This window comes from Bos javanicus, chromosome 26 (genome assembly GCF_032452875.1).
Source record: "Bos javanicus breed banteng chromosome 26, ARS-OSU_banteng_1.0, whole genome shotgun sequence".
NCBI classification, from domain to species: Eukaryota; Metazoa; Chordata; class Mammalia; order Artiodactyla; family Bovidae; genus Bos; species Bos javanicus.
The window spans coordinates 12598205-12623165 of record NC_083893.1 but is presented as its reverse complement, the minus strand read 5'-3'; the positions used below and the strand labels follow the sequence as shown (position 1 = coordinate 12623165).

General features: G+C 39.2%; 1 protein-coding gene across 3 annotated transcripts in view; it reads right to left on the bottom strand.

Annotated features, from left to right (window-relative positions):
• Nucleotides 1–763: 763 nt before the first annotated feature.
• RPP30 (ribonuclease P/MRP subunit p30) overlaps nucleotides 764–24961 on the bottom strand; it is a 30398-nt gene continuing 6200 nt past the window's right edge. For 2 of the 3 annotated variants that reach the window (XM_061402778.1, XM_061402777.1), the window contains 7 exons: nucleotides 22316–22387; nucleotides 16421–16510; nucleotides 7297–7413; nucleotides 6715–6744; nucleotides 6267–6304; nucleotides 5824–5903; nucleotides 764–1304 (listed from right to left, as the gene is read on the bottom strand). In XM_061402778.1, coding sequence (XP_061258762.1) covers nucleotides 1195–1304; nucleotides 5824–5903; nucleotides 6267–6304; nucleotides 6715–6744; nucleotides 7297–7413; nucleotides 16421–16510; nucleotides 22316–22387 — 537 coding nt within the window. In that variant the 3' untranslated portion in view covers nucleotides 764–1194. Of the gene's footprint in view, nucleotides 1305–5823; nucleotides 6025–6266; nucleotides 6305–6714; nucleotides 6745–7296; nucleotides 7414–16420; nucleotides 16511–22315; nucleotides 22388–24961 lie in introns of all 3 variants that reach the window. The other variant, XR_009733748.1, reaches the window with a different exon arrangement.

The following is a 24961-nucleotide window of genomic DNA, read 5'->3' as shown; positions in this document are numbered from 1 at the left end:
TCTATTTCCAGTTAAATTCCACAAATTAAAACTATTATTGCCCTGTGTACCCCAGAGTTAAAGAATATGAGTCCTTAACAAACTAGAGAATATAACATAAAAGAAGTAGACTCACAGATAAGGAAAAGAAACTGAGGGTTACCAGTGCAGGGGGCAAGGGAGAGGGGGCAACACCGGAGGGGGGCAGCAGGAGGCACAAACTAGAGGTGGTGGCAGACGGGCTCAGGGTGCACTGTAACCACAGGGGCATGGCCAGTATTCTTTTAACAACTGTAAATGCAAAGTAACCTTTAAAACCTGTACAAAATTTAAAAATGTTTACGAATAAATAAAACATTTTTAAAAGCAAAAAAAAACACCCCAAAATAAATTCACAGGTTGAGTTTGGTGTAAAGCTTTCTCCAATTTTCTTAGTATCAATATACCATAAATGCACATACTTGTAAAAAAAGGCTACTTCTATTTAACATAATGATCCCACTATTAAAAAAAATTAGTTACAAATTTGGTTGAGTCTAGTACTTGAGATTTTCACTATAGTTTTATAAAAATCAGTATTAGGTTTTCAGGGGCTTCCAACTCAGAGGAATCCTATTTTAAGGACATCATGGAGGTAAGAAGCAGCAAAGGAAGAGGCCAAGTGTGATTTTATGTGCACTTTCCCTCTCCTCCACAAATTTTATAGCAATTGCTCTTAGAAAGGACTTGGACTTCATGAACATAATGAGAGAGGCTTAAAAGAAAAGATCAACTAAAAAGTCAATCCTTTAGCAAAGTTTTAATAGTCCTCAAAATAATCACTTTTTGAGCAGTAAAACTAAAAAACAGTAAGTCATATATACCAAGTGAAGCTGAAAAGCATGAACTTCAAAATGAACAAGAAAGATTTTTAAAGAGTCTCTTGTATTGAAAGATCTTACGTATACCTGCCATTTATCACTTAATGCAAAGGATAAACAAACTTGTCTTTGTTTTTCTCCTAAAATATATTTAAATTAATGTACGGGGACAGTCTTTTTTTCCTAATGTTTTACTAGGTTTTGTTATTTTAATGGCTTGAATATAAGATTGCTTTTATAGACTAGTGACATCTGGCTCCAAGTGAAAACAGTGAATCATACGGGGGTTCCGTTTCTGTTCAGAGTGGCTGATGGACTCTGAAAGGGGAGTGTTGACTGAGATGGACGGTTCTTTTCAGCTCTCACACTTGGCTTTTTTGCAGGCTGGAAGAGAATCATCATCTGCTTCTGATGTCCGAGGTTTCTTCACCGTGGAAATAATTCCAAAAGCAGTTTTTCTAGTTTCTATAAATCAAACAGGGAAACCAAAGTGCTTAAAGTTAAGATATGATTTAAAGAGGTGGTATAACAAGCATCCCCATGTTCAGTTCAGTTCAGTCACTCAGTCGTGTCCCACTCTTTGCGACCCCATGAACTGTAGCACGCCAGGCCTCCCTGCCCATCACCAACTCCTGGAATTTACCCAAATTCATGTCCGTCAAGTCGGTGATGTCATCCAGCCATCTCATCCTCTGTCGTCCCCTTCTCCTCCTGCCCCATCCCTCCCAGCATCAGAGTCTTTTCCAATGAGTCAACTCTTCCTATGAGGTGGCCAAAGTACTGGAGTTTCAGCTTTAGCATCTTTCCTTCCGAAGAAATCCCCATGTCACTTACAGCATGAGTAAATGATAAACCTGTATGAACTGCTGTGAGTGCTGATGCTATTTACTGCGATCACCTTTACCTGCCCCTAGCTTATACAAATATCAGTATATTATTAACATCTAGTTCATTCCAAAGGGACTACCCTCAAGGGTAAAATTACAGGGCAAGTTATCTCCAACGGTCTGTCTCTAATGGCATCTCATGTAGCCAGAAACCAAGTTTCAGAGGCTGGGGCAGCACATGCGTAAAGTGTGGTAGAGATGGATGAGCCAGGACAGCAAGTGCCACAGTCAGCCGTCCTGATCCATGGTGGTGTGTGTGCTCACTTCATTTTATGGTACAGACCATTCACTATCTGTGTCCCTCACTAGATCATGAGTGTCTGTCTGAAGAATCCATCATATTATATGGCCAACATACAGCAATGCCTGGTTATTTAACAAATGTTTAAGAAATACTTGTTGAGTGAATAAAGAATAATACACATGGTTATTGATCTCTTTTGTGTTGTTGACAATGGACAAAGAAGAATGGAAATTATTAGATGTTTAGGTCAGGCTGGCAGCAGAGTTCAACTTCAGTCTAGCTAACTTCTGCTAAAAATGTACTAAGGGGCCAGGCACTGTGTTATCTACAGAGGATTCTGAGAAGCCTAAACAGTGCTTCTTTCTACCCATACTGACAGCACATCAGGGGCAAATATAATAGTATAGTAGGAATGGAGACCCCACAAGAAGTAACCCTGCCTGGAGGAATCAGGACGGTATCACAAAAGAAACAACACTATCATAAAAGAAGGAAAAGAAAAAGGAAAGTGTTCCTTTGCAAAGATATGGAGAGAGAGATAAGAAAATAATACGTAGGAGACAAGATGACTGGTGTAAAGGAGGAGTGTGAAAAAATCAGGGGAAACAAGGCTGGAGGGGTAGTTTGTGAAAGGTCACAGTGCCACGGAGAGATTTAAACTTAGTCCTTAGGAAATGGGGAAGGATGAGGGAGGAAGCAAGACCTTTTGGTGACAAGAGATAAAATCAAAGGGACTTGATAAACACAAATTTAATTAAGACATTTCATGTAATAGAAAGTAAAGTCATTTCTAAAAAGTTAAATATTACCTTCTCACTTATCAAGATTAATTTACTAAGTCTACTAAATTTCTGTCAGTTATTTAAAAGCATTTTAATTTATAACAGGGACAAAACTTCTCTCAAGGTCATTACAACACCAACATAATGAGAGAACCTCAAAACAAACAGAAATTGCCTTAAATTTGCATTTCACCAAGAAAAATGTTACAGATGTCTATTTTATCACTATGATTATGAGTAATAGTCTAAAAATCAGCAGAATAAATATAAAAATTAAATTGTGAAAAGCAATTAACAAAAATGTTTGTAACAAAAAGGATTAGTTTCAAAATTATTTTAGTTCTATGTCAGAAATATTTTTTTTAATCACATGAACATTTACTTCTTAATCTAAGCCAACAAGATTATAAATCACTGAAAAACAAGATTTTTATATAGTTACTAAAGTAACTCTTTTAGACCCTAAACCTCTTTTCTCTGTCTTGACCTTAAAATTGCTATTCACTGGCTGCTAGAAGCCCACAGGACTCATCTAACTTTGATTCTTTATAGCAAGCCTTCCAATGTGGAGAAGGCTTTCAACTCTTCTGTTTTCTAGGTATCTACTCCTGCACTGTTTTCAACAATTGCTCTCATGATAGGGTTTTCACACCCTCCAAGAATTAACCATCTTTTGGTAGTGCTTCTGTGCAGTGGTGCCCTTAAATGTGGCACTCAGGATGACGCAGGTGCCAGTTGGGTCTTACCAGTACAGAGGATGACAGTGAGGCTTTGAATCCTCTTGCCTTAGAATAGAGTAATTCTTTTCATGTAAACTTAGGCTCTCACTGTTTCCACTGTTTCCCACATCTATTTGCCATGAAGTGATGGGACCAGATTCCATGATCTTAGTTTTTTGAATGTTAAGTTTAAGCCAGCTTTTTCACTCTCTTCTTTCACTGTCATCAGGAAACAATGGAAGCAGTCAGAGACTATTTTCTTGGGCTCCAAAATCACTGCAGATGGTGACTGCAGCCATGAAATTAAAAAGACGCTTGGAAGAAAAGCTATGACAAACCTAGACAGCATATTAAAAAGCAGAGACATTACTCTGCCAACAAAGGTCTGTCTAGTCAAAGCTATGGTTTTCCAGTAGTCATGTATGGATGTGAGAGTTGGACCATAAGGAGTGCTGAATACTGGAGAATTGATGCTTTTGAACTGTGGTGTTGGAGAGGACTCTTGAGAGTCCCTTGGACAGCAAGGAGATCAAACCAGTCAATCCTAAAGGAAATTAGTCCTCAATACTCATTGGAAGGACTGATGCTGAAGCTAAAGCTCTAATACTCTGGCCACCTGATGCGAAGAACTGACTCATTTGAAAAGATCCTGATGCCGGGAAAGATTGAAGGCAGGAGGAGAAGGGGATGACAGAGGATGAGATGGTTGGATGGCATCACCGACTCAATGACATGAGTTTGAGTAAACTCCGGGAGTTGGTGACGGACAGGGAAGCCTGGCATGCTGCCATCCATGGGGTCACAAAGAGTTGGACACAACTGAGTGACTGAACTGAACTGAACCTTAGGTTGAATTAATAATCCTAGTATCCCACCACACGACTGTCTCATTGATCCCAATGTCAACTAAAACCACGGGAACTACAATTTATCCTATAGATGTGCTATTAATTCTACAGGGACAGAGAGCATAAACTAGGACTGTCAGGGGCACAACTAGAAATGACTGGGAATGCTATTAGAGTCCACAAGACTTCTTTTAGTTTAGCTTCCATAAAAACCTAGCTTTAGATATAGCTTATGTTGAATAGCTGAGGTTCTTTAAGTCAAGAGTAGATCTTCATATTTTTCCCTATTAAATTTTTAAAATTAGTTTCCCTTCTTTGTCTTAGTCTGTTTTAGACCACTAATTGTTACCCAAAATCTTGATGATACTTAAACGTTCCCTTAAGATAGACAAAAATAATGGCAGAACCACCAGTTTGAACTATTTCCTAATTTCAGAAAATCTTGATAAAAGTTCTAATGTGGTCATTCCCAGAGCTTATATGATGGGACTAGGTTATGTATATAATAAAAGAATCTCAAACTAAAAATGTTGAAAACAAAAGCAAAATCATCTAATTCGTGGTAAGTCAATACAGCAACCAGTTCTGCCAAGCAGAAATCAGATCATTAAAATCCAGACATAGTATACAAGCCCTCAGTAACTTAACTACTCTTTTAACCTAGTCTTAACTACTCTTAAATAACCTAGTCTTTATGTATCAACCAGTTCTGAAGCTTAACACGCATGTGGATAGTATCAAGTAGACTGCTTCCTGACCATTACCACTACTACTAAAATTTACAAAGAGAATGCAGATAAAAACAGCAGATCAAAAGTACACATTTTTTTCCTTTTAAAAAGCCTCTTTTTCATTCTCCAAAGTCCTGGCATATCAAACACTTCTAATTCAACTTTTATCATCTGATGAATAATAAATTCAGTGCCTTCAAGCAGCAGAATTAGGGTAAGGAGGTAGATATATGTAAATGAAATGTGAGTTAAAAAAAAAAAAAACGTGAAGTCTATGCATACTTGAACATGGAAACAAAAAATGAAAAAAGAACCACAAGATGTAATAAATGTGCAACGTTGTGATCTGAGTTTGCTGGCTAGATCTTTAAAAATGTATTCGGTGCTTTTGTGTTCCTCATCAATGGCTTAACATGTATTTTTCACTTTTCACTTCTCTCAATCAGTGATTTTCAGCAGGGAAAGCATGTCCCTCTGGAGAAGAAAGGGCAATTAGAGGCCTATCAAAATGTAGGCAGGGATACATATGTAGAGCTTGAAAGAACGCATTCAACACTCAAGGCAAAGTGTATTCATTCCACACACTACAGAACATAAAGCCTGAAGTGAAGGGCAAGAAAAGCAATGATGCACATGGCTAGTGGGTTCAGAAAAGATGATTTTAAAGGAACTCTGAGGGGCAGGATAATAAAAGTTGATATGGCTCAACTGTTTGACAGAAATGACTGGCTCTTAACATGACCACTCTGATTCTGTTGGAAAAACGTGCTCACCTCCATGCAGAAGCACTGCCCGGCAGTTGGTGGACACTGCGGCCTTCGCATCACTTTCAGACAGCCCAAACAGCAACCCTCTGGGGGTCGTTAAAGATTTCAGCCCAGAATCAGCTGAGGACACCAGACCAACAGAAACATAACCAACAATGCCAGCTGCCCTGGCACTGAGAGAGACACTTTAATTTTACAGTTCTTAGCCTAAATGGAAAAAGCATTTGAGAAAAGACTCATTTAACTCTAAACTTTTACTCTTCCCCCCTTTTCTACTTTACCCTTCATCCAGAAAACAAAAGGATAAAGCACTTTAAGCCTGATGTAATTTGTTTTTGAAATTCTTAGTTGATAGACTTATAGTTTTAAAACTCTTGTTAAAGTTTAATATACTAAATTCAAATTTCCTAAAAGAAAATTGCAATGACTTCTTATTCAGAAAAGGATACAAGTTTGCCACATCGTATGGGCCTCTTATTTCTAAAGGCTAAAATAAAATGAACAAAAAATAGATATGAGAAAAGTTATTCATAACATTTCAATGACTTCATCTGCAGTAAATAGGATGCTTAAGTATCTAAAAATAAGGAAGTCAACTGCATAAATTTAAGTCGTTATAATTTTGATGGGTTTCTTACATTTTTGAAAATATAAAAGATCCTTGAAAAGCAGTTTACAACAATATGAAGGAAAGACTATTTATATAAACAAAATTTGAAGCCCCAAAAGAATGGGGATAAATAGGGATAAAATTGCTTTTCAGCAATTACAATGAGCAAATGAAGTTAAAAATGAAAACACAACCTTTTATTACATTACTATTTTAATTTCTACCCTAGAAACCTTTTAGTTTTAAAACTTGAAAAGTGAAAACAAAGTACTTAATGCCAGACTTACCCTTTCTGCAGCACTAGATATAATTACATTCTACAAAACAGAAAGTAATCAACATTAATCTTAGATAAATGTGGGAAAAAACTGAAGAGTCTTACAATACAAATAACCAGCAATCAAATTTTTAACATAAACACCAACTTCTTCTTAAGATAAGGTACATAATTAAAGTGATGGATGAAAGACCTCATGTCAAACTAAAAGCAGCCTAAAATAAGAAACAGAACAGGCCTTCCCAACAGATCTTAGGAAAGATGAATCAGTTTAAAAAACTAGTTGAAAAGGGCATGTAACCTTAATTCAACTCAATGATGACAAATAATTGCTCTCCAGACTATTCTTTCACAGGAGGTAAATGGCCAATTCTTTACTGAAAGATAAAGACTTTCAACACATCTTCCCCACTTCGTGTTATTTTTCCCTAGAGCATTTTTCTTTCTCTTAAGACCTGCAGAGCCTGTTGAAATGGTAGAATTTGTTCTTGGGCCTTGAGAACTTTTTGCTCTAAGGATCAGCTGGATAACCCCAGTATATTAATAATAAACAATCAGATTTGAAAACCATCCTAAAATTATGGAACCATACCTTTCCTTTGCAGACCTGCATCAAATTGAGGGCGTTGGAAATTGTGTACCTTCTCATCGTAGAGTCTTTGATAGCAGGGCTATAGAGAAGTTCAAAGCCCACTCCTCGGTCAATTGCCTTCATGGGAAACGAAGAAGAGAAAACTGTTAAGGCTAACACACACTGTCTTACTTTATTTTCACTGAACTTCCCTCTCACCTCCTTCCTCACCCTGTCCCTCCTAGCCTAACTCCTGCATGTCCAGGTATAGCTTTGAAAAAAGGCATATTTGTGCCCGGATGGCACCATCCATGGGAGAAAAAAAGACCTTTGGCTCTATTTGGTCAACAGAGTTTATCTGAGCTGTGGGGAAGCTGAGGAGAGAGCCGAGGAGAGCAACGTCCCAGTGGCGTGGCAGAAGGGCTACTACTCCATGAACGATCAAAAGGAAATCGGAGACGTGTTCCCTACATGCAGGGTAGACTGTCTGCAAATGCAGTAAACCAACTAAGTTGATCCAAGAATGAAGAACTCAAAAACATCCTAAGAACAGGAGTAGAAGGCGTCTAGGGTAAGTGATTTAGTGTGAATATGCTGAAGGAAGAAACACAAACAGCCAAGAAGTGCTATGTGCCAGGCACTGTGCTGAGAGAGTCTTATGTATTTATTCAACACCCACAATGCCTAGAAAGCACTATGGCAGAGACAGCTAACTGTCCCACTCTGATCTCCCCATTTTCTTTATTAATGGAGTCAGTATCTTAAGCGGGGCTCATGAATGCCCAGCAAAAACAAAGAAAGCAGCCTGCATCCCTGACAATATTGCCCAGCTTGCAAGCTTGGCCTTCTACATGAGAAAAAGAAACTTTCTTGTTTAAGGTGTTCTTAATAGGGTGGAATCCACAGGTATCCACAGGTAACACCTTATTTAAAAATTTTAGATAGATGAAATACAGACTCATTACCTGAGCTCCTGCTTATAAGACGATTTTAATGCGAACTGCCTTAAGCTCATCAACTGATTGTTCAGCCTGGAAGAGGTGGCAATGGGACTAAATCCACCACTACACTATTCTGCTTCCCTGAAGGGTGATTTGCATCTTCATCCATTTACAAGAGAGGGGTTTCAAGCCAGCTGTGCAAGGGAATAGTGAGCAAAAGCTTACATGGTTCTTCTCTTCTAAAAACTTCCAGGTTAGTGGGGGAGACCATCAAATAATTACACAAAAATTAAAAACTTCCACTGTGCTAAGTGGAGAAGCAATGGCACCCCACTCCAGTACTCTTGCCTGGAAAATCCCATGGATGGAGGAGCCTGGTAGGCTGCGGTCCATGGGGTCGCTAAGAGTTGGACACGACTGAGCGACTTCACTTTCACTTTTCACTTTCATGCCTTGGAGAAGGAAATGGCAACCCACTTTAGTGTTCTTGCCTGGAGCACCCCAGGGATGGGGAGCCTGGTGGGCTGCCGTCTCTGGGGTCGCACAGAGTTGGACACGACTGAAGTGACTTAGCAGCAGCAGCACTGTGCTAAGTAAAGTCAAGGAGAAGTCTAGGTGTAGGTGAGGAAGGACTTAAATCAGTTAAACAGCAGAAGAGTGAAGCACTTGCGCAAGGCAGGCTGCGGGGAGGGGTATATGAAGAGGCTCTAGGGTTGGAGGGAGTGGTGGAGCATGTGGAGAAGGTCAAAGGCTGGGGAGGAGAGAATGAGGAGAGACCTGTGGTGGGAGTGGAGGCTAGAAGAGGATGGGAAGGGCCAGCAATGCCGGTCTTTAGACCAGAGACAGAATTAATCTTAGTAGCCACACAGAGCATCTACGGATTTTCTCATGGAGGTGATGACTGGAGTCACAATGGCTGCAGTGGTCTTTTGAAGGAACAAAGTAAGTAAAGCAGGCAAAGACCAGGAGGTAGATGGGCTGAGACCTGTCCAGCTAGGACGGCTGGAGGTCTATTCCTGAGTGTAAAAAGTAATGCAAAAAATCTGTCTTCTGAATACAGACTTCTTTTCTTCCATCCCCTAATCTTCCCTTTCCTCTTCTTGCTGCCTTGAGGTGCCCAGATTTTATTTTAGCTTCCCTATATACCTGATCCTAGTTTAATTAGCATTTACACCCTGTCTTCCACACTGCAACCTCCCCCTCTCTCTTTTTCAGACAGCTTCTTCCTGCCCCCAATTCTTTGTCTTGTGTTGATTGTATCTGGGAATGATGTCTGTTATGATATTCTTTGTGGCACAAAGATATACCACATTCTCCCTGTCTAGCTTGGACATCTGGAAGCTGGCATTATGATACTTCTCAGTAACACAGAGCTGTTCTTTTATATAAAAAGCATTTAATACATTAATATTCTGAGGGAATAAATAGTAGCTTATGGAAAAGAGGTCATATGATAATGCTGTTCACTATGGATTATCCACCATAAAAGAAACCAGGGTTAACTTGGCAAATTGAAATTCACAGACAAACCAAATCATGTCTTTCAACCATATTCTCAACTATCCCCCTGGCTGTTTCTCTAACCAAAACTACTAATTAGCCAAAGAGGCTTACTTACATGTACTTCTTTTCCTCATCCCTCTAGCTGCTGAACTACAGTACAGGTCGGTAAGAGGAGAAATAGAAGATGCAGGTGACACACAGAACTAGGTGACCAGGTCCCAAAGTATTCTTGCTTCTCCCCCACCTCCCGCCCCCCTGGGGACCAGAGCAAAATAAAAACAACTTTTTTGGGCGTGGAGAGGGTTAATGGACATAATTATCCACTTAATTATTTTTTAAGAAAAAAGTTCTGATTCTGATCTTAAGTACATTAATCAAATTCACTTTTAAAATGGAAAGAAAACTCAGAAACTGAAGATAATGTGCTACTGAAGGCTGTGAACACTTCTTTCACAACACTTTATTTAAAAATTTTAGATAGATGAAATACAGACTCATTACCTGTGCTCCTGCTTCCAAGCCCATTTTAATGTAAATTGCCTTAAGCTCATCAACTGATTGTTCATAACAGCCTTGTCATAAGAAATGCCAGCGCGTGCTTGATTAGCTTTTGTTTCCATCTCTGACCAAAGGTTCTGGAATAAGCAGATATTTCTCTACTAATGAGAAGTAAGTCATAACGATGCTACAAACCAAGAGCAGGTGTGTGACATGTGAAGAGAGGTAGTGGTGGCACAATCCCAAGAACTAAAGCAAAGCTTAAGAGAAAGAAGAGAGAAAGAAAATAGGGGGCTGATTACTGGGACAATATACAGATTCCCTGTTTATTTCCTAAAAATTAGTTCCTTACTGAATTGCAAAGGAGGACACTCTTGGTGTATCATTCTTGAGACAGGTAACTCGTTCATATGATTCACTATCAAGTAACACAAGAAAGCAACAGAGAGTCTTAATTGTCTCTCTGCCCCTGTTTGCCCCACCCCCGTCTCCCATAATCACACTTATTCATTTCTTACGTCTTTTCCCAGAGTTTCTTCATACAAATATAAGCAAGTATGAACAACATCTGTTTTCCTTTTTTACCCCAAAGATAGCATACTACATTGCGGTTCTGACGTGAAGGGCTCTCCATGTCAGCTCCTACCTTCAGCACTGCTTTAGAGCTGCAGTACTCCACGGCAGAGGTAAGGCATGCTTAGCCAAGCCTCTCATAGCTTTGAGTTGTTCCAGTATATCTGTAGAATAAATGCTAAGGTGGGATTTCTGGGTATTACAGGTTGAATTGTGTCTCTTATGAAGGTTATGTAGAGGTCCTAATACTCAGTATTTAGGATGTAACCTTATTTGGAAACAGGGTCACTATAAATGTAAATTAAAATGAAGTTTTACTGGAATAGGGCGGACTCCTATTCCAGTATGACTGGTGTCCTTACAAGATGATGACCACAGGAAGACATAGAGACACGCGGTAAAGACAGGCAGAAATCAGAGCTATGCAGCTGCAGGCCAACGACCACCAAAGACTGCCAGCAAATCACAGAAAGCTAGGAAGAGACAAAGTAGGATCCCCCTACTGGTCTCAGAGGGAGCATAACCCCATATCTTGATTTCAGACTTCCAGTCTCCAGAACTGTGAGTTGACGCATTTCTGTTAGTTTAAGCCACCCCATTTGTGGTACTTTGTTATGATAACCCCAAGCAACTAATACACTAGGTCAGAGGGTAAAGCATGCATAATTTTCATAGCTGTTGCCAAATTATCCCCTCCCTCATATGGACTGCTCCACTTACACAGTTAAAATCAAAGTATGAGAACCCTTGCTTTCCCACAGCCTTACAACCATGTATCATCAAACTTCTGGGTTTGTGCCAATCAGATAGGTGATTTTTGATGTGAATTTCTCTTAGCATGATGAATTTAAGCATCTTTTCATATGTTAACAGCCTATTTGTATTTCCTTTCCTGTGAAATGTCCTTTTCATATTCTTAATCCATTTTTTTGGATTGAACATCTCTCTTTTCTAAGCTTATCAACTTCTGCATGCATGCTTAGTGGCTCAGTCATGTCTGACTCTTTGTGACCCCATGGACTGTTGTCTGTCAGGCTCCTCTGTTCATGGGGATTTTCCAGGCAAGAATACTGGAGTGGGTTGCCATGCCCTTCTCCAGGGGATCTTTCCAACCCAGGGATCAAACCCAGGTCTCCCGCATTGAAGGTGGATTTTTTTACCGTCTGAGCCACCAGGGAAGCCCTATCAACTTCTAGGAGCTCTTTATATATTAAAGAGACTAGCCATTTGTCTATGACATAAGTGAAACTATTTCCACCAGTCTGTCATTAGTCTTTCCACTCTGTTTCTGATGGGTGGTGGTGTTTTTTTTTTTTGCCACACAGACATTTTTTGATCCTGCCAAGTTTGCTGGCACTGCTCCAAGCACTAGATCCATAAAGTACTTAACATATTTAGGTTCACAGTATGTGTGATGAAAAATAAAGTTTATAGAGCAGTCACACCCAACTCAAGGATATATGGAAAGATTCCTGGAACAACCTCATTGCTTCAGATACTATTTACTGGATTTCTTTCAGTGGGGACTAATTGGACCAAGAAGACAAATGGATTAGAGTTAGAGAAAATGCTGAAGGGAAAACTTCACAAAGAGAGCATGAAAATAGCTCAAAAAACTTTTAGTTGTTGTTCAATGGCAAAACACTGTTTAAAAAAAAATCAAAATGAAGGTGAAGATAGGTGTTGCTTAAAGAAAATTCTTCTCAAAACCTGAATTCATAAAGATATTTTAAAATATGAAATTACTCTGTGCTTAACAAAGAGCTCTGCTGTAATTTTAAATAACATTTCTCAAGAGGAAAATGACAGCAGATTTAGAATCAAAGCTTGAGTACAAATCCCAAGTTAACCTTTGAGAGAGATGTGTACCTGTTGTGAGATGCAAGCTACCTGAGTCTCAATTACATCACCTGCATAATGGAGAGAATTCACATCTACCCCACCTTAAAGCTGTGGGCTGAGAGCAAGTGTGAGAGAGCTTAAACCTTAAAATGCTATTAGAGGTCATTTGGTTATCCAAGAAAAGGAGCTGAATTCAACTTTCTTGAAACCCAACTATAATACGATAAAATGATTCTATTACAAGTTACTTAGACTTTAGAGGAGGTTTGTAGGAGATTCTAGAGGGAATTAACATAACTGAAATTATGGTGCCGTAAGCATGTGGTGAAGATACCAAGAGGGATGAAAGCTGCTAAAAATTATATATAAGGAATGCTTTGGTATGTCTTAGCTCCTGGGCCCTGCTTCATAATTGCAACCTTCTTTTACTTCTTAAAGCTGTATTGAGGGATGATTGAAAAATATGATGTATATATTTAAAGTATATAATGTGGTCATTTGATATACAAATACTCTACATCAGGGGTGCCCAGGCCATGGACCAGCAGCAGTACATGGCCTCTTAGGACCCAGGTCACACAGCAGGAGATGAGCGGCAGGCCAAAGTGAAAACATCTATCCCCTCCCCAAGCCCCGAGTCCATGGAAAAATTGTCTTCCAAGAAAACAGTTCTTGGTGCCAAAAAGGCTGGGGACCATTGCTCTACAATGTAGAATGATTACCAAGATCAAGATAATTAACACAACCATCACCTGATATAGTTAACATTTTTTTCTCCTGTGGTGAGACTGCTTAGGATCTTCTCTCAACTACTTTTAAGTTACAATACTGACTATTACCTACGGTCGCCCATGCTGTATATTAGAGCCTCGGAACTAGTTCTTTTTCTAAGTGAAAATCTGTACCCTTTGACCTAAAATCCCAACTTTCTGAGCTGATAATTCTCACATGCCTTACGGCCAGGAGGTCAAGACTAATGAATTAAGTATCTTACTGCTCATTTTTTTTTTTCACCACTCCATCCAAACTAAGATCTGTACCCAATACTGTGATCCTTATAAACCAAGCCAACAACTTATCATGGTCAAAGACAAATTCATTCTAAGGGCCAAAAGAGCATGCAAGGACCAAGACTTCAGACTAAATTGTTCCCCACGTTCACTACATCTTCTATATTTTCATGGGGAATGTATTTCCATACTTTAAGGATACAGTTCCAAATCCATAATAGGTATAATTATCAGGTATAAATAATATACACACATCTATACAACTACTCTTTACCCTGTACAACAAACTCAGTAACTTTTATTGTATCAATATGCTTCTAGCTTTTAAATTTAGTTAATTTAACTTTTAATTCCAGTTTCTCTTAAATGAAAAAGAGGTGAATGAAATTAACAGGGACTCTTCTGCTTCCTGACCAATTCACACCGCAGCCTACTTATACACTAGACAAAGACTAAAAATAAGGCTGCACAGCCTTCCCTCCTCTCCATCATCTAGTTTTTATTAAACAACATATGTAAAATGTTCACACCAGATTTTAAAAAAAGCAGACAGTGTGTTAAATACTGCATATCCGTCTCACTTGTCAAATTTTTACTTTTCAGAATTCTTACATTGAAAAATGTGGGAATGTGGCCAAAAATACCCATCAAAAAATAGTACCTTCCTGACCTTACAGATGGACTGGAAGGTGGGCTGTCCTGGGGCGTCTCCTCCTCATGCCCCAGTGCCCGACTCCTCTCACTGTGGAGGCTGCCTGCTGAGCCCTGACAACAGCTAAGGGTTAATGGCTTGCAGGATTTGCTTGTGTTCCCTAAGTTGCACCTTGACAATATGAAATTAGATGTATACTCATTCAACTGAAAATTTTAGGGAGGACTCATTAAAGAGAAGGTATTGGGGTAATTAAGAAAAGACCATGACACGGCTGGTGCTTCCTAGAAGCTTACAATCTGGGTTGAACAGTACAGCAGGTTCATAAGAAACCAATAGACATCCCCAAAACTGCCACTGGGTAGCTTAGCATTGTTGTGGGATGAGAGGAATTAAGTGCTGTGAACTGCTGTCCATTCCACGGACTTGGCCTTAGCATCACATGTCACTGTCTCCTCCCAACCAAGAACACAGTATTGTATGTGGGTTTACTCAGGCAAAGTCATCTAAAAAATGGCCTTCCTTGTTCATCAGGGTAAAGAGAACAGTAAAGAAGTTGAAAGTTTAAGAGCAACTTATGGGAAATGCCATTTACATGTAAACTGGAATGGCAAACTGGAGCTGGTAAGAAGCCTTGGCAAACTTCTGGAGACAAAGCCTGCTCCGCAGGGGAGGACCAACACGTGAGGCCAGTAGGACTGTCACCACCTCAGGTACTCTGTTAGTCTGAGCTTTCAACATGGTAGCTAGGGCACATTGGAGGTCTCACCCAATGGAAATCAACCTGGTCTGTCCCAACCCTGGGTCTGAAGAGCTGTACAGCTTCTCCTTGCCTTCATTTCACCATGTTTGACAAGTGAGCTGTTAAAACAACATAGATTTCCAATTCTAAAATGTGATGATTTAGGGCCTTTTTTTAAAAGTGTTTACTCATTTATCTATAAGTACTGGCAAGAACATGGGGAAACAATGATTTGAGCGTGTTGTTATACGTATGTTCAGTATATTCTCATTATTAATCAGCAAAGAGCTGTTTAATAGCTTTTCCTTTAAATATATAACTCTAAAATTTTGAATACTTTTCAAAATATTACTCTTGAATGCTTTACAGTAGCATACATTCAGGGGTAGAACATAAGCCATCTCCAACTTTTTCCACACAGGATTCAATTTTTCCATACCATACAGATCAATTTTCTCCTCTTTACCGTCTCTGCCTATTCTCAGCATCAAGCCAGCTCCTTAGCAGCAGAGAGGGAAACAAAAGATTCTCCAGAGACAAATGAATAGGGGAGTTACCTATCCTGAAAAAAACCCATAAATTTTAAATTTTCCAATTCTGACAGGGTTGGGTATGTAATCTAGACTGTTAAACATTTTTTTTCTCCTTCAACAGCACTTTTTGAGAATGGGAAACAGCTTCAGAAGACTCTGTTCTAAAATAGCATCCTGACTCTTCCCAGGATCCGGTTGCCAATGCAAATAGTTGACAGCTGTGCCAACCTTATAGCTCCCAATGTGAAGCAATCTCACTTTCATGATAGAATAAGACTTATAAAAAGGTGTGACAGATGGAAGATAACGAGTAGAAGAAAATGAGAAAGTATGTAGAAAGGTAACGAGAAAGATTCTATAGAAGGAGTACAACGCGGGGTCACCTTCTTTGGTTATTACAAAGCAACGCTGGCTCTTTGTGTGAGCCGGCACACCTCGGTGCAGATTTTAACTGGGCACAGACTACGCCTGCTGTGCTTTCCATTCCCTGCCACCCCACTCCCCTTTCCAGTTTGCTGCTGCCATGAGAATCCTATTTTTTCCCTCCTCCTTTCTTGGCTTCTCTGTCTCCTTAATATGCAACATGCAGACTGTAAGTGTCCATTATTATTAGCTATCTGCTTAGAAAATTTCCTGAAGCCTTTCAAACACACCTTGGTAATTTACTAGTTATTTTTTATATTAAGCTTTCTTTCAGCCTTTAGTCAGCTTGCACAATAAAATCCTTTAAATTGTCTATTTATTACCAGCCTTTGATTTTTCCCCTCTAAAAACACGGTTTCCTCTGCCCCTTTCCCAGCATGTTAACCCACATCTAGAGATTCACATACAGAACAAAGTGTGACACTTACCACATTAATAGGGGGTCTTTTGAAGTAAAATGGTAGCTTCTCTGTCACAGTTATGCAGACTAAATCCACATCTAAATGTGTACAAGCAACCTGTCAAGGAGAAAACACACGTAAAACCAAAAGCAAAACTGGCACATGTTAAGAGTGTGGTAGGGTCAAACATGCCATAAAGAAATGCCAATAGATATGGCTCACTCAGTGGACACCGTAGGGTTCTGTGTTCAATGCATCCGTCCTGTTGCAAAACCAATGGTTAGCCATTCACATTTGGTTTGAATGGTTTAGCTGCAATCCAGCTGAAGTAGGGTGGTATGTCTACAGAACATCTCAACAGACATGGTCCAGAGACCCTCTAATCCACGGTCAGCTACACAAGGAGAGGTTGCTAAGAGAGGCTCAATTTCTGGAAGGTTACTTCAGATTGTTCCAGAAAAAGGAAACGGTTCTGATATCCAAAAAAAAAAAGCAAAGCTAAAAGGAACGTATGCATGGTCCACTTTCTCCAGAAATTCTTTATTTTTGTGCCAGCAATTGTCCCACATCTATGGGTCCGATCAGTCTACTGAGTGGTCAAAGAAACACGTGGCACTACCAACAGCATTTTGTTCAAATGCTGATAGAAACAAAGCATCTCCACAAATGGTCAAAGGAGAACTGTTGTAAATCAAATGATTCTGAATGCATTTTTTAAACTGTTAATTTCTCTCCTTTCTTCTCATTTTTACTATTACTTGTTGACACTCTGCATTTACTTCCAAAAGAGATCTGAAACTGCTTATAAAAAAATACATGCAAGACAAAAATAAATGGATAAGGAAACGAGGATAAAAGGAAGAACAGGGAAGGAAAATAAAGCTGAGGAGTGGTTACTAGCTTAAAAGTGCAGGCTAGAAGCTGCACATCCGGCTCTCATTTTGCTATTATTTGATTTACAGAGATAAAAAGAATTGGCTCTTCCCTACCATGACAAAAAATAAGCCTCACTATCAATGCTGGTATAGTCAGGCTTGATGAACAAATTCCAGCTGCCAGGGTGGCTGTGCTGGCAATCTAACATCAGTGGCAATGACCAAGAGAAATGGGTCGAGATGGGGTGACAATGCCCTGCAGGGTAGGCTTGACCTTTAGCAATGACAGGACAGGCACATCTTACACTTTTTCTTCAGAACCCCTGCTCCTCTCACTGCTACCCCCACCTCAGGGTTCCAGGAAGCAGGAAGTGATCCGAGGCTGCCTGGCTTTAAGACAGTCTCAGTAACTTAGTAAGCCTGGGAAGTAATGCTGCTCTGGCAGACACTCGGCTCATAAAGGACCTGTCCCATCCCAACTGCTACAGCTGTCTAACTCATAAAAGTCATTGAAAATTTGCTAAGAATGGATGAGAAAAGCTCTGAATAGCAGGTAAAACTAAAACAAATTCAGCTTCTGTTTGCCATTTTTACACTATCAGACTGGCAAAGATCATAAAGTTTAGTAATATACAGGTGACACAAGAACAAACAAACGGACTCACAGGGTTTTCAGAATCAGTCTCGAAAAGCATTTCGGCAACAGGTATCAAGATTTTACATGCACACATCAGCATATTTCACCTATAGGAAGGTATCCTACAGAGACCAGAAGTACCTATAGGAATGTATCCTATAGAGACCGGAAGTCTGTTCTATAGCTTTATACCCTATAAATGCTTCAGGATATTAGTGAAAGAACATTTGCTGCAGTACCAATCACAAAAGGTTAGACATGAGTAAACATTCCTCAATTTTACTTAAACAAACAGGGTTGCTTTACACAATAGAACATGCTGACTCCTTCTATGCAGCGAGGCACCTCTCAAATGGATATTATGGAACTACTGGCAGGTGAACAAAGCAAGGCGTCAGGAAGGAAGGCAGGAAAGGGAGAGGGGAATGAAGAAGGACTGGGTGAAAATACTCCTGAAAAGGAACCCAAGACCTTCTGACTGTGGTTGCCTCTGAAGAAAAGGGACAAGGCGTTTTAAGTAGGAGGATGGTGTACTTTTCAGCGTACACCTCTTTGCACTCTTTGAATTTATTATTACAAGCACAAATTATTTTTCATTTCAAAAAGCTGATTCATTTCTTAAAAGCCTGTAAAACATTCTTCTCCAGCGTAAAGCTAAATTAGGTTACTTGATTATGTATTGCTCTTTTTTCCCCAGGGTTAATTTAAAGAAAATCCCCTGTGTTGGTTTAAATACATGCATTATAATAAATCTTCAGTTACAAAGGACAGCTCTACTTGGCACCTTAGACTTAAAATGTCTCAAAGCGAGTTCTTTTGTTATTTAGCTATTAATCCAAATGTTCAACTGATACACTTAGGTAACTATAAAATAAGAGCTAATGTTTAATGTTCACATTATAATGAAATACTTTCTAAATAATTAAAAATGATTACATTATGTCCAAATACTTGTGATTAAGAATTTGATTACAGTGGTTTTGGCAGGTTGTATATGAATTCGTATCAACTGTTCTTAATGTTCCTCTGGGCAAAGACTCTTATGAGGATTTAAGGAAGGTATTCCCCAAATGGTACATACACACATACACTTATCTTTGATTTTATGGAACAAGGAGAGTAAGAGGGAGAAGGTTCAGTCTCCCCCAAATCCTTCATGGATGTCAGATTGGTACATCTGGTGTTTTATGCAAGGAAGAACCAGGCTTGCCAGTGAAAAGAGATGCCCATAAATGGATCCTCCCCACCTTTAAACCCATGTTTTAAAAAAAAAAAAAAATCCTCCCCTCAAGAATTTGCTTAAAATGGAGATTACCAGGCCCTACTCCCAGCAATCAATTCAGTAAGGAGGGTCTAATCACCTGCATTTCAACAAATTTTCATGGCAAATCTGAGCCAGTGCAGCCAGACCACACCTTAAAAGGAGCCTGGAAAGATCCGCCCTTTTCGGTAGCCCCAGGTGTTAGTACAAAAATGCTCTGCAAAGGGTAAGGGATGGATTTTGGGAGCAGGAAGAAAAGAGAACTTTAATTTTCACTTATTTTTAATTCCTTCTCTTAAAATATTTTGTTCAGTGTGTGTATATTATTTCATAAAGCACACTGATATAATGGAGCATGCAAATAATTTAAAAGAAAATAAATATACCCATCAAATAATTTAAAAGAAAATAAACACATATATTGGGGATGTAGGACCAGTATTTTTTCAAACTGATACAGTACACACTCAAAGTAGATTGGAGGCCGCTGGACTAAACAGGTTGAATTCTCCTCACCCTGTCCAGTCCTAAATGGGAAAAATAATGGGAAAGAATATGAAGAAAAATATGTGTAATTGAATCATTATGCCTCACAGCAGAAATTAACACAACAATCAATTATACTTCAATAAAATTTTTTAAAAAATTCCTAAATGGCAATAACTAACTCAGAAGCTCCTGAAACTTCTATGTAACTTTCTCTGCCACATTCCACAGCCACCCCCATCCCAAGAAGCCCTGGCCAATGGACTCAGCTTACAACCTTTCATCTTTGCCTTATCCCCTGGGGTAACTATAGAGAAAAAGGGTTTATCTATGAGATATCTTTCAGATACTCTGAGTGGAAACTAGTACGTTAATTCCCATGGAAACAACGCTACTTAAGGTGGTTAGATTTCATACTACTAATTGCTAACATGTGTTTAGGAATACTTTTACGATTCATTTTTGAGACCTTAGTTTTAGAATATCCTATCTACAGAGACACTTGCCTACATTTTAAATAATCAACTTATCAAACAAAATCACTTAATAGAACATAACCTGTTAAACAACAAATTGCTTGCATTTGATCCAATTTCAAGCTTTACGATTGTAAGAAAAATCTTTTTAAATGGATTTTCTATAGAAAACAAGGAGTGCCAACTTCAGCTGAATCTTAAAGAATGGGTAAGATATGGAAAAATGTTCTGATTTTAAAAACTTTTTTCTACAGTCAATCCCAAACAAATACTCTGCCAATTATTTATAGCTTTTATCCATCTTCCAGAATATTTCTGACTCTTCCACCCACTATCATGAATTATGTGTTCATATTTCTGACCTAAAATTTGAGAATAATCTGAGGAAAACAGTAAGATAAATTCACTGTATCAAATTATAATGCATTCTAACACCATAGTCCTAGTTCTATGACACGTTACCTGAGGTTTAGAGCAAATCATTTAGCCTGAGCTTCAATTTTCTCTTCTACAAAATGGCGATAATAATAAGCATTCATCCCAATTACCCCTGGGCTGTTTTCTCTAATCAAATAAATGGCTATGGAAATGTAGGATGTATGCTCTTCAAAATCAATTCAAAACACAAGGGTACAATAAAAAATTAGGTATACTATCAACTTTTAATCTACATTATAACCGAGTTGTTAATATTTAATAAAAAACTAAGTTGCTGCTTAACAAATCTGGACATATTCATGTTTCTCTTAAGGGTTTCCATACTGAATCAGAATCCCATGTGGAACTTAAAAAAAACAGATACCCAAGCTCAACCCCAAAACCTGCCTAATCAGAATCTCCCATGGTGGAGATCTGAGCCTGCCTGATTTTAAAAGGTTCCACAGGGGTCTCTGATGTCTAAGATCCACTCGATCCTACTTCCCTTTTCTCTGAAATGAAATTCTAGAAAATTACTATAACTGAGCATTTCAGAAAAGGAGTCAGCAAAAAAGGGGAATTCATTGCTAACTTGTGCTGTTTCCCTGCATTAATATAAACAATGGAAATTGTGAGTGTACCTCAAAAACTAAATTTATCACACAGAAGTCTCCTTAGTCAACAGCTCCATCTACTGGAATAAACTTAGGGAAAATCTTCTTATAATTTTAGAACAGACTACTTAAAAATCGATTATGTTGTAAAATTAAAACATTAAAGACCAGCTCCATAACACCCCTTTGGTGGATACACTTTTTGGTAGATGGCTATTTTCTTGAACTGAGACAAAGTCAACATTCCTTAATTTCTAAAAGCAGCTATATCTCACTTTACACGGTAAAACATATTCCTGAAAAACTATTATTACAGTTGATTTCTTTTCTCCTGTGATCACTAACAACTCCCAATGTGTTCTGTCTCAAGCTGACAAAATGTATTGAACATATACATTAAACAACTCTGCCTCCTAAAAAGTCACAGAAATGGCCATTTGAAAAGAAATTCATAAAGGTTCTCTTAAACAAAAAGGAACACCAGCAGACAGTTGATTCTGAAGGATATCTAGAAGACCATGATCATGCTAGCATACGGACCACGCCTCTGAGCACACAAAGGAGAAGCGAAGCAGAGAAGGACCTTTTATGCCACAGTAGAATCTCGTGCCTTTCTTCTGTAATATGCAGCAGCAAATAGCAAGGACAGAAACTGAAGTGGTAAAGAATCCACTTGCTAATGCAGGAGACACAGGTTTGATCCCTGACATGGGAAGATGCCACGTGCCACGGGGCAACTAAACCTGAGAGCCACAACTTCTGAAGCTGACTTGCCCTAGAGCTCCACAACAGGAGGAGCCACCTACAAGAGAAGCCCATGCAATACAAGGAAAAGCAGCCCCCCGCCCACAGGTAGAGAAAAGTCTGCACAGCAAAGACCCAGCACAGCCAGAAGTAGAAAAATAAACAAAATTATTTTTTTTTTAAAAAGAGGAAAACTTGATGGACTCTCTTAGTATCAGCCCATCAAATATCTAGCAGAACAAACAAAACAAAATATGCCACCCAAATACACTCTCAGGCAGTTCCAGGACTCCACATATAAACGAAAAATCCTCAATGTTTCCAGATGAGATCAAACAGGTCATCTACAAAGGTACAACATCAGACTTCTTATGTAAAATAATGAGTACTATTTTCTTTTACTGTTACTTACATGAAAAAGTTTTTCTGTCTTTGGAAAAACTGCAACAATATCATACAGCCGGACTCTTGAAGAAGTTGCTCTCTAGTAAAATGAAAAGAATGTTACCGTACAGGAACAACACAGCAACAAATGCTTATGGGATTCTGACTAGTGTCCTGGCTGCACTCACATTTCAATCTTGTACTACCTATAATCTGCCACTGACATTTTTGCCTTGCTTTGTATGTTGACAGAAAAGACTTTCTCAGCACATAAGACTCCAGTTATCAACACCCATCTCATCAATCATCTCTCCTTCCTTCCCACATTATCATGTTTTACCTGTATATCAAACATTTTGTTTGAGACACAAAAATCAAATTAGACAGCTCCTGCTCTTATAAGCTAGCAGAGGAGCTTGACAGAAATTGACTGAGCACCTGCTATATGTAGGGCACTAGGGGTACAAAATCATTTAAGGCATGTGTCTGCTTTCAGTGGAGCTTATCATTTTTTGGTGAGACGAGAATTATACATGACTAAGTATGACGTGATTAGGTTCACGATGAGAATACTGTTAAATACAAATTAAACTGCTAGATGTGTAAGAAAATAACCAAGAGCCCTCCGACAGAAGGAGAGAGATTTATCAGTTAAAGATTATTTATAAAAGAAAGTCTCAAACTGATACTGTATGTGTATGCATGTGAAAAGGCTGAAAAAATACATATTCAAGTTTACAATCACTGAATGATGAGATAATATGTGCTATTTCTTCTTTCCCTTTGGCATCTTTTAAATATTTTACCTCTTATTCTGTAAAAAGAAAAAGCAAGATAAAAATTAAAGGAGGAAACAGAACGGGTGAAGAGATGCAGCAGGTACTGGGCTTGAGCAGCTAAGCAAACCCACTGGGCAGATGCATGCCAAGACAGGGCAGGTTCTAGGTCTCAGAAAAAGTCAGGATCCAGTACTCTTTTCCTTGGCTTGACACTCCCACTTGGGATAGGGACTGAAAGGGGCCACCAGGATGTTCATGGTAACGAGAAAAATCAAAGTCTGTGACCATAAAAAGTCACTTCTATGTCTCCCCAGGCTTAGAGAACTGGAATGTAACCTGCAGCTATAAAAAACCCCAAATTTGGTTTTTCATAATTTCTTTAGCAATGCTAATTGTTAGAAAGGAGTCCAGCCCTTCCTTGATTACTCCTTTTCTATGAGAGAGGAGGCCATTCCAGCTAATGATGAAACAGCTTATGTTCTCCGAGATCTCACTCTCTCCCTCCCTCACTGATTCATCATATCAGCACCAGCTATTTGCAAGTCTCCATTTAACAAACAAAATCTAGACAGCAGGTTCTCACCAGCATCCCAAGCCTCCTGTTCCTCCATGGAGTGAAGTTGGTTAAGCAAAGTTAGCAGCAGACACTGGCTGTATTTTCTCATAGCCCAATCATTCCCATGGAAATGGCTTTTCGTAAGGCAACCAATGACCACCATGTCATTAGGGAACTTGCCTGTCGAAGACACGTTTTAGCCCTTCTCCTCAGGTACGCTGATGTTGCTCACCCTTCTCATGTTCCTCATTGTCCACCTACTCCTCAGATGGCCCGTCTCAGTTTCCCATCCTAGCTCACCCTCTACTCCACCACTGAATATAGATGTTCCTTAGGATTCTGTCCCAGACCTTCTCCTCCCATATTATACTTTGACCAGGGAGTCTCATCCATTCTCATGAGTACAATTACTCTCTACAAGGTGACCACTTCCAAATGAGTATCTTGAATTGCGGTTCCTCTTCTGAGGGCCACATCCTTTTTTTCCAACTACTCATTTGACAAGCTCCACTTGAACTCTTGCGGCTTCTCTGGTGGCTCAGTTGGTAAAGAGTCTACCTGCAATGCAGGAGACCGGGGTTTGATCCCTGGGTTGGAAAGATCCCCTGGAAAAGGAAATAGCAATCCACTCCAGTATTCTTGAGTGGAGAATTCCAAGGACAGAGGAACCTGGTGGGCTACAGTCCATGGGGTTACAAAGAGTTGGACATGATTGTGACTGTCTTTTCACTGGAACTCTTACAAGAACTTACTGTGTCTCAAACATGATGATCTGACACTTATTTCTCTTTGTATGTTTCATCTCAGGAAATGGTACCATCTACCTATCTGGCTGCTCAGGCCAAAGCAGGGAATCACCACCTTCGATCCAATCAACATCAAATCCTGTCAACCCTCCCCTCCCCCACCTTCCTTTATCCTATCCTTTATCAAATCCCTTCCTTTATCCCCTTTGATCCATTCTCTATAATGCAAATCTCATAACTGTACTCCCTTAGTTAAAACCTTCAAAGGCTTCTTCTAATTGCTCACCCAGACCTACGTTTCTAACATCATCCTAGGTTAGACAGCTCATCAGGCTCAACTCAACTGGCATTTCATTTCCCACCATGCACCATGTTTTTCTGGGATTTAGAATCTTGCATAATTTATCCTGTCTGGGGGAATATCCTCTCCCTATCTGGCACCAATAACATTCACTGATTTGTATGGCCACAGTTTGAACATCAGCTTCCTCAGCTTGGCCTCCTGTTACACACTCCCAGAACATTCCTTATTTACTATCTCCCACTTTTTAAACATTTTTCCCATTTTCCAAAGGATTATGTCTGTATTACTC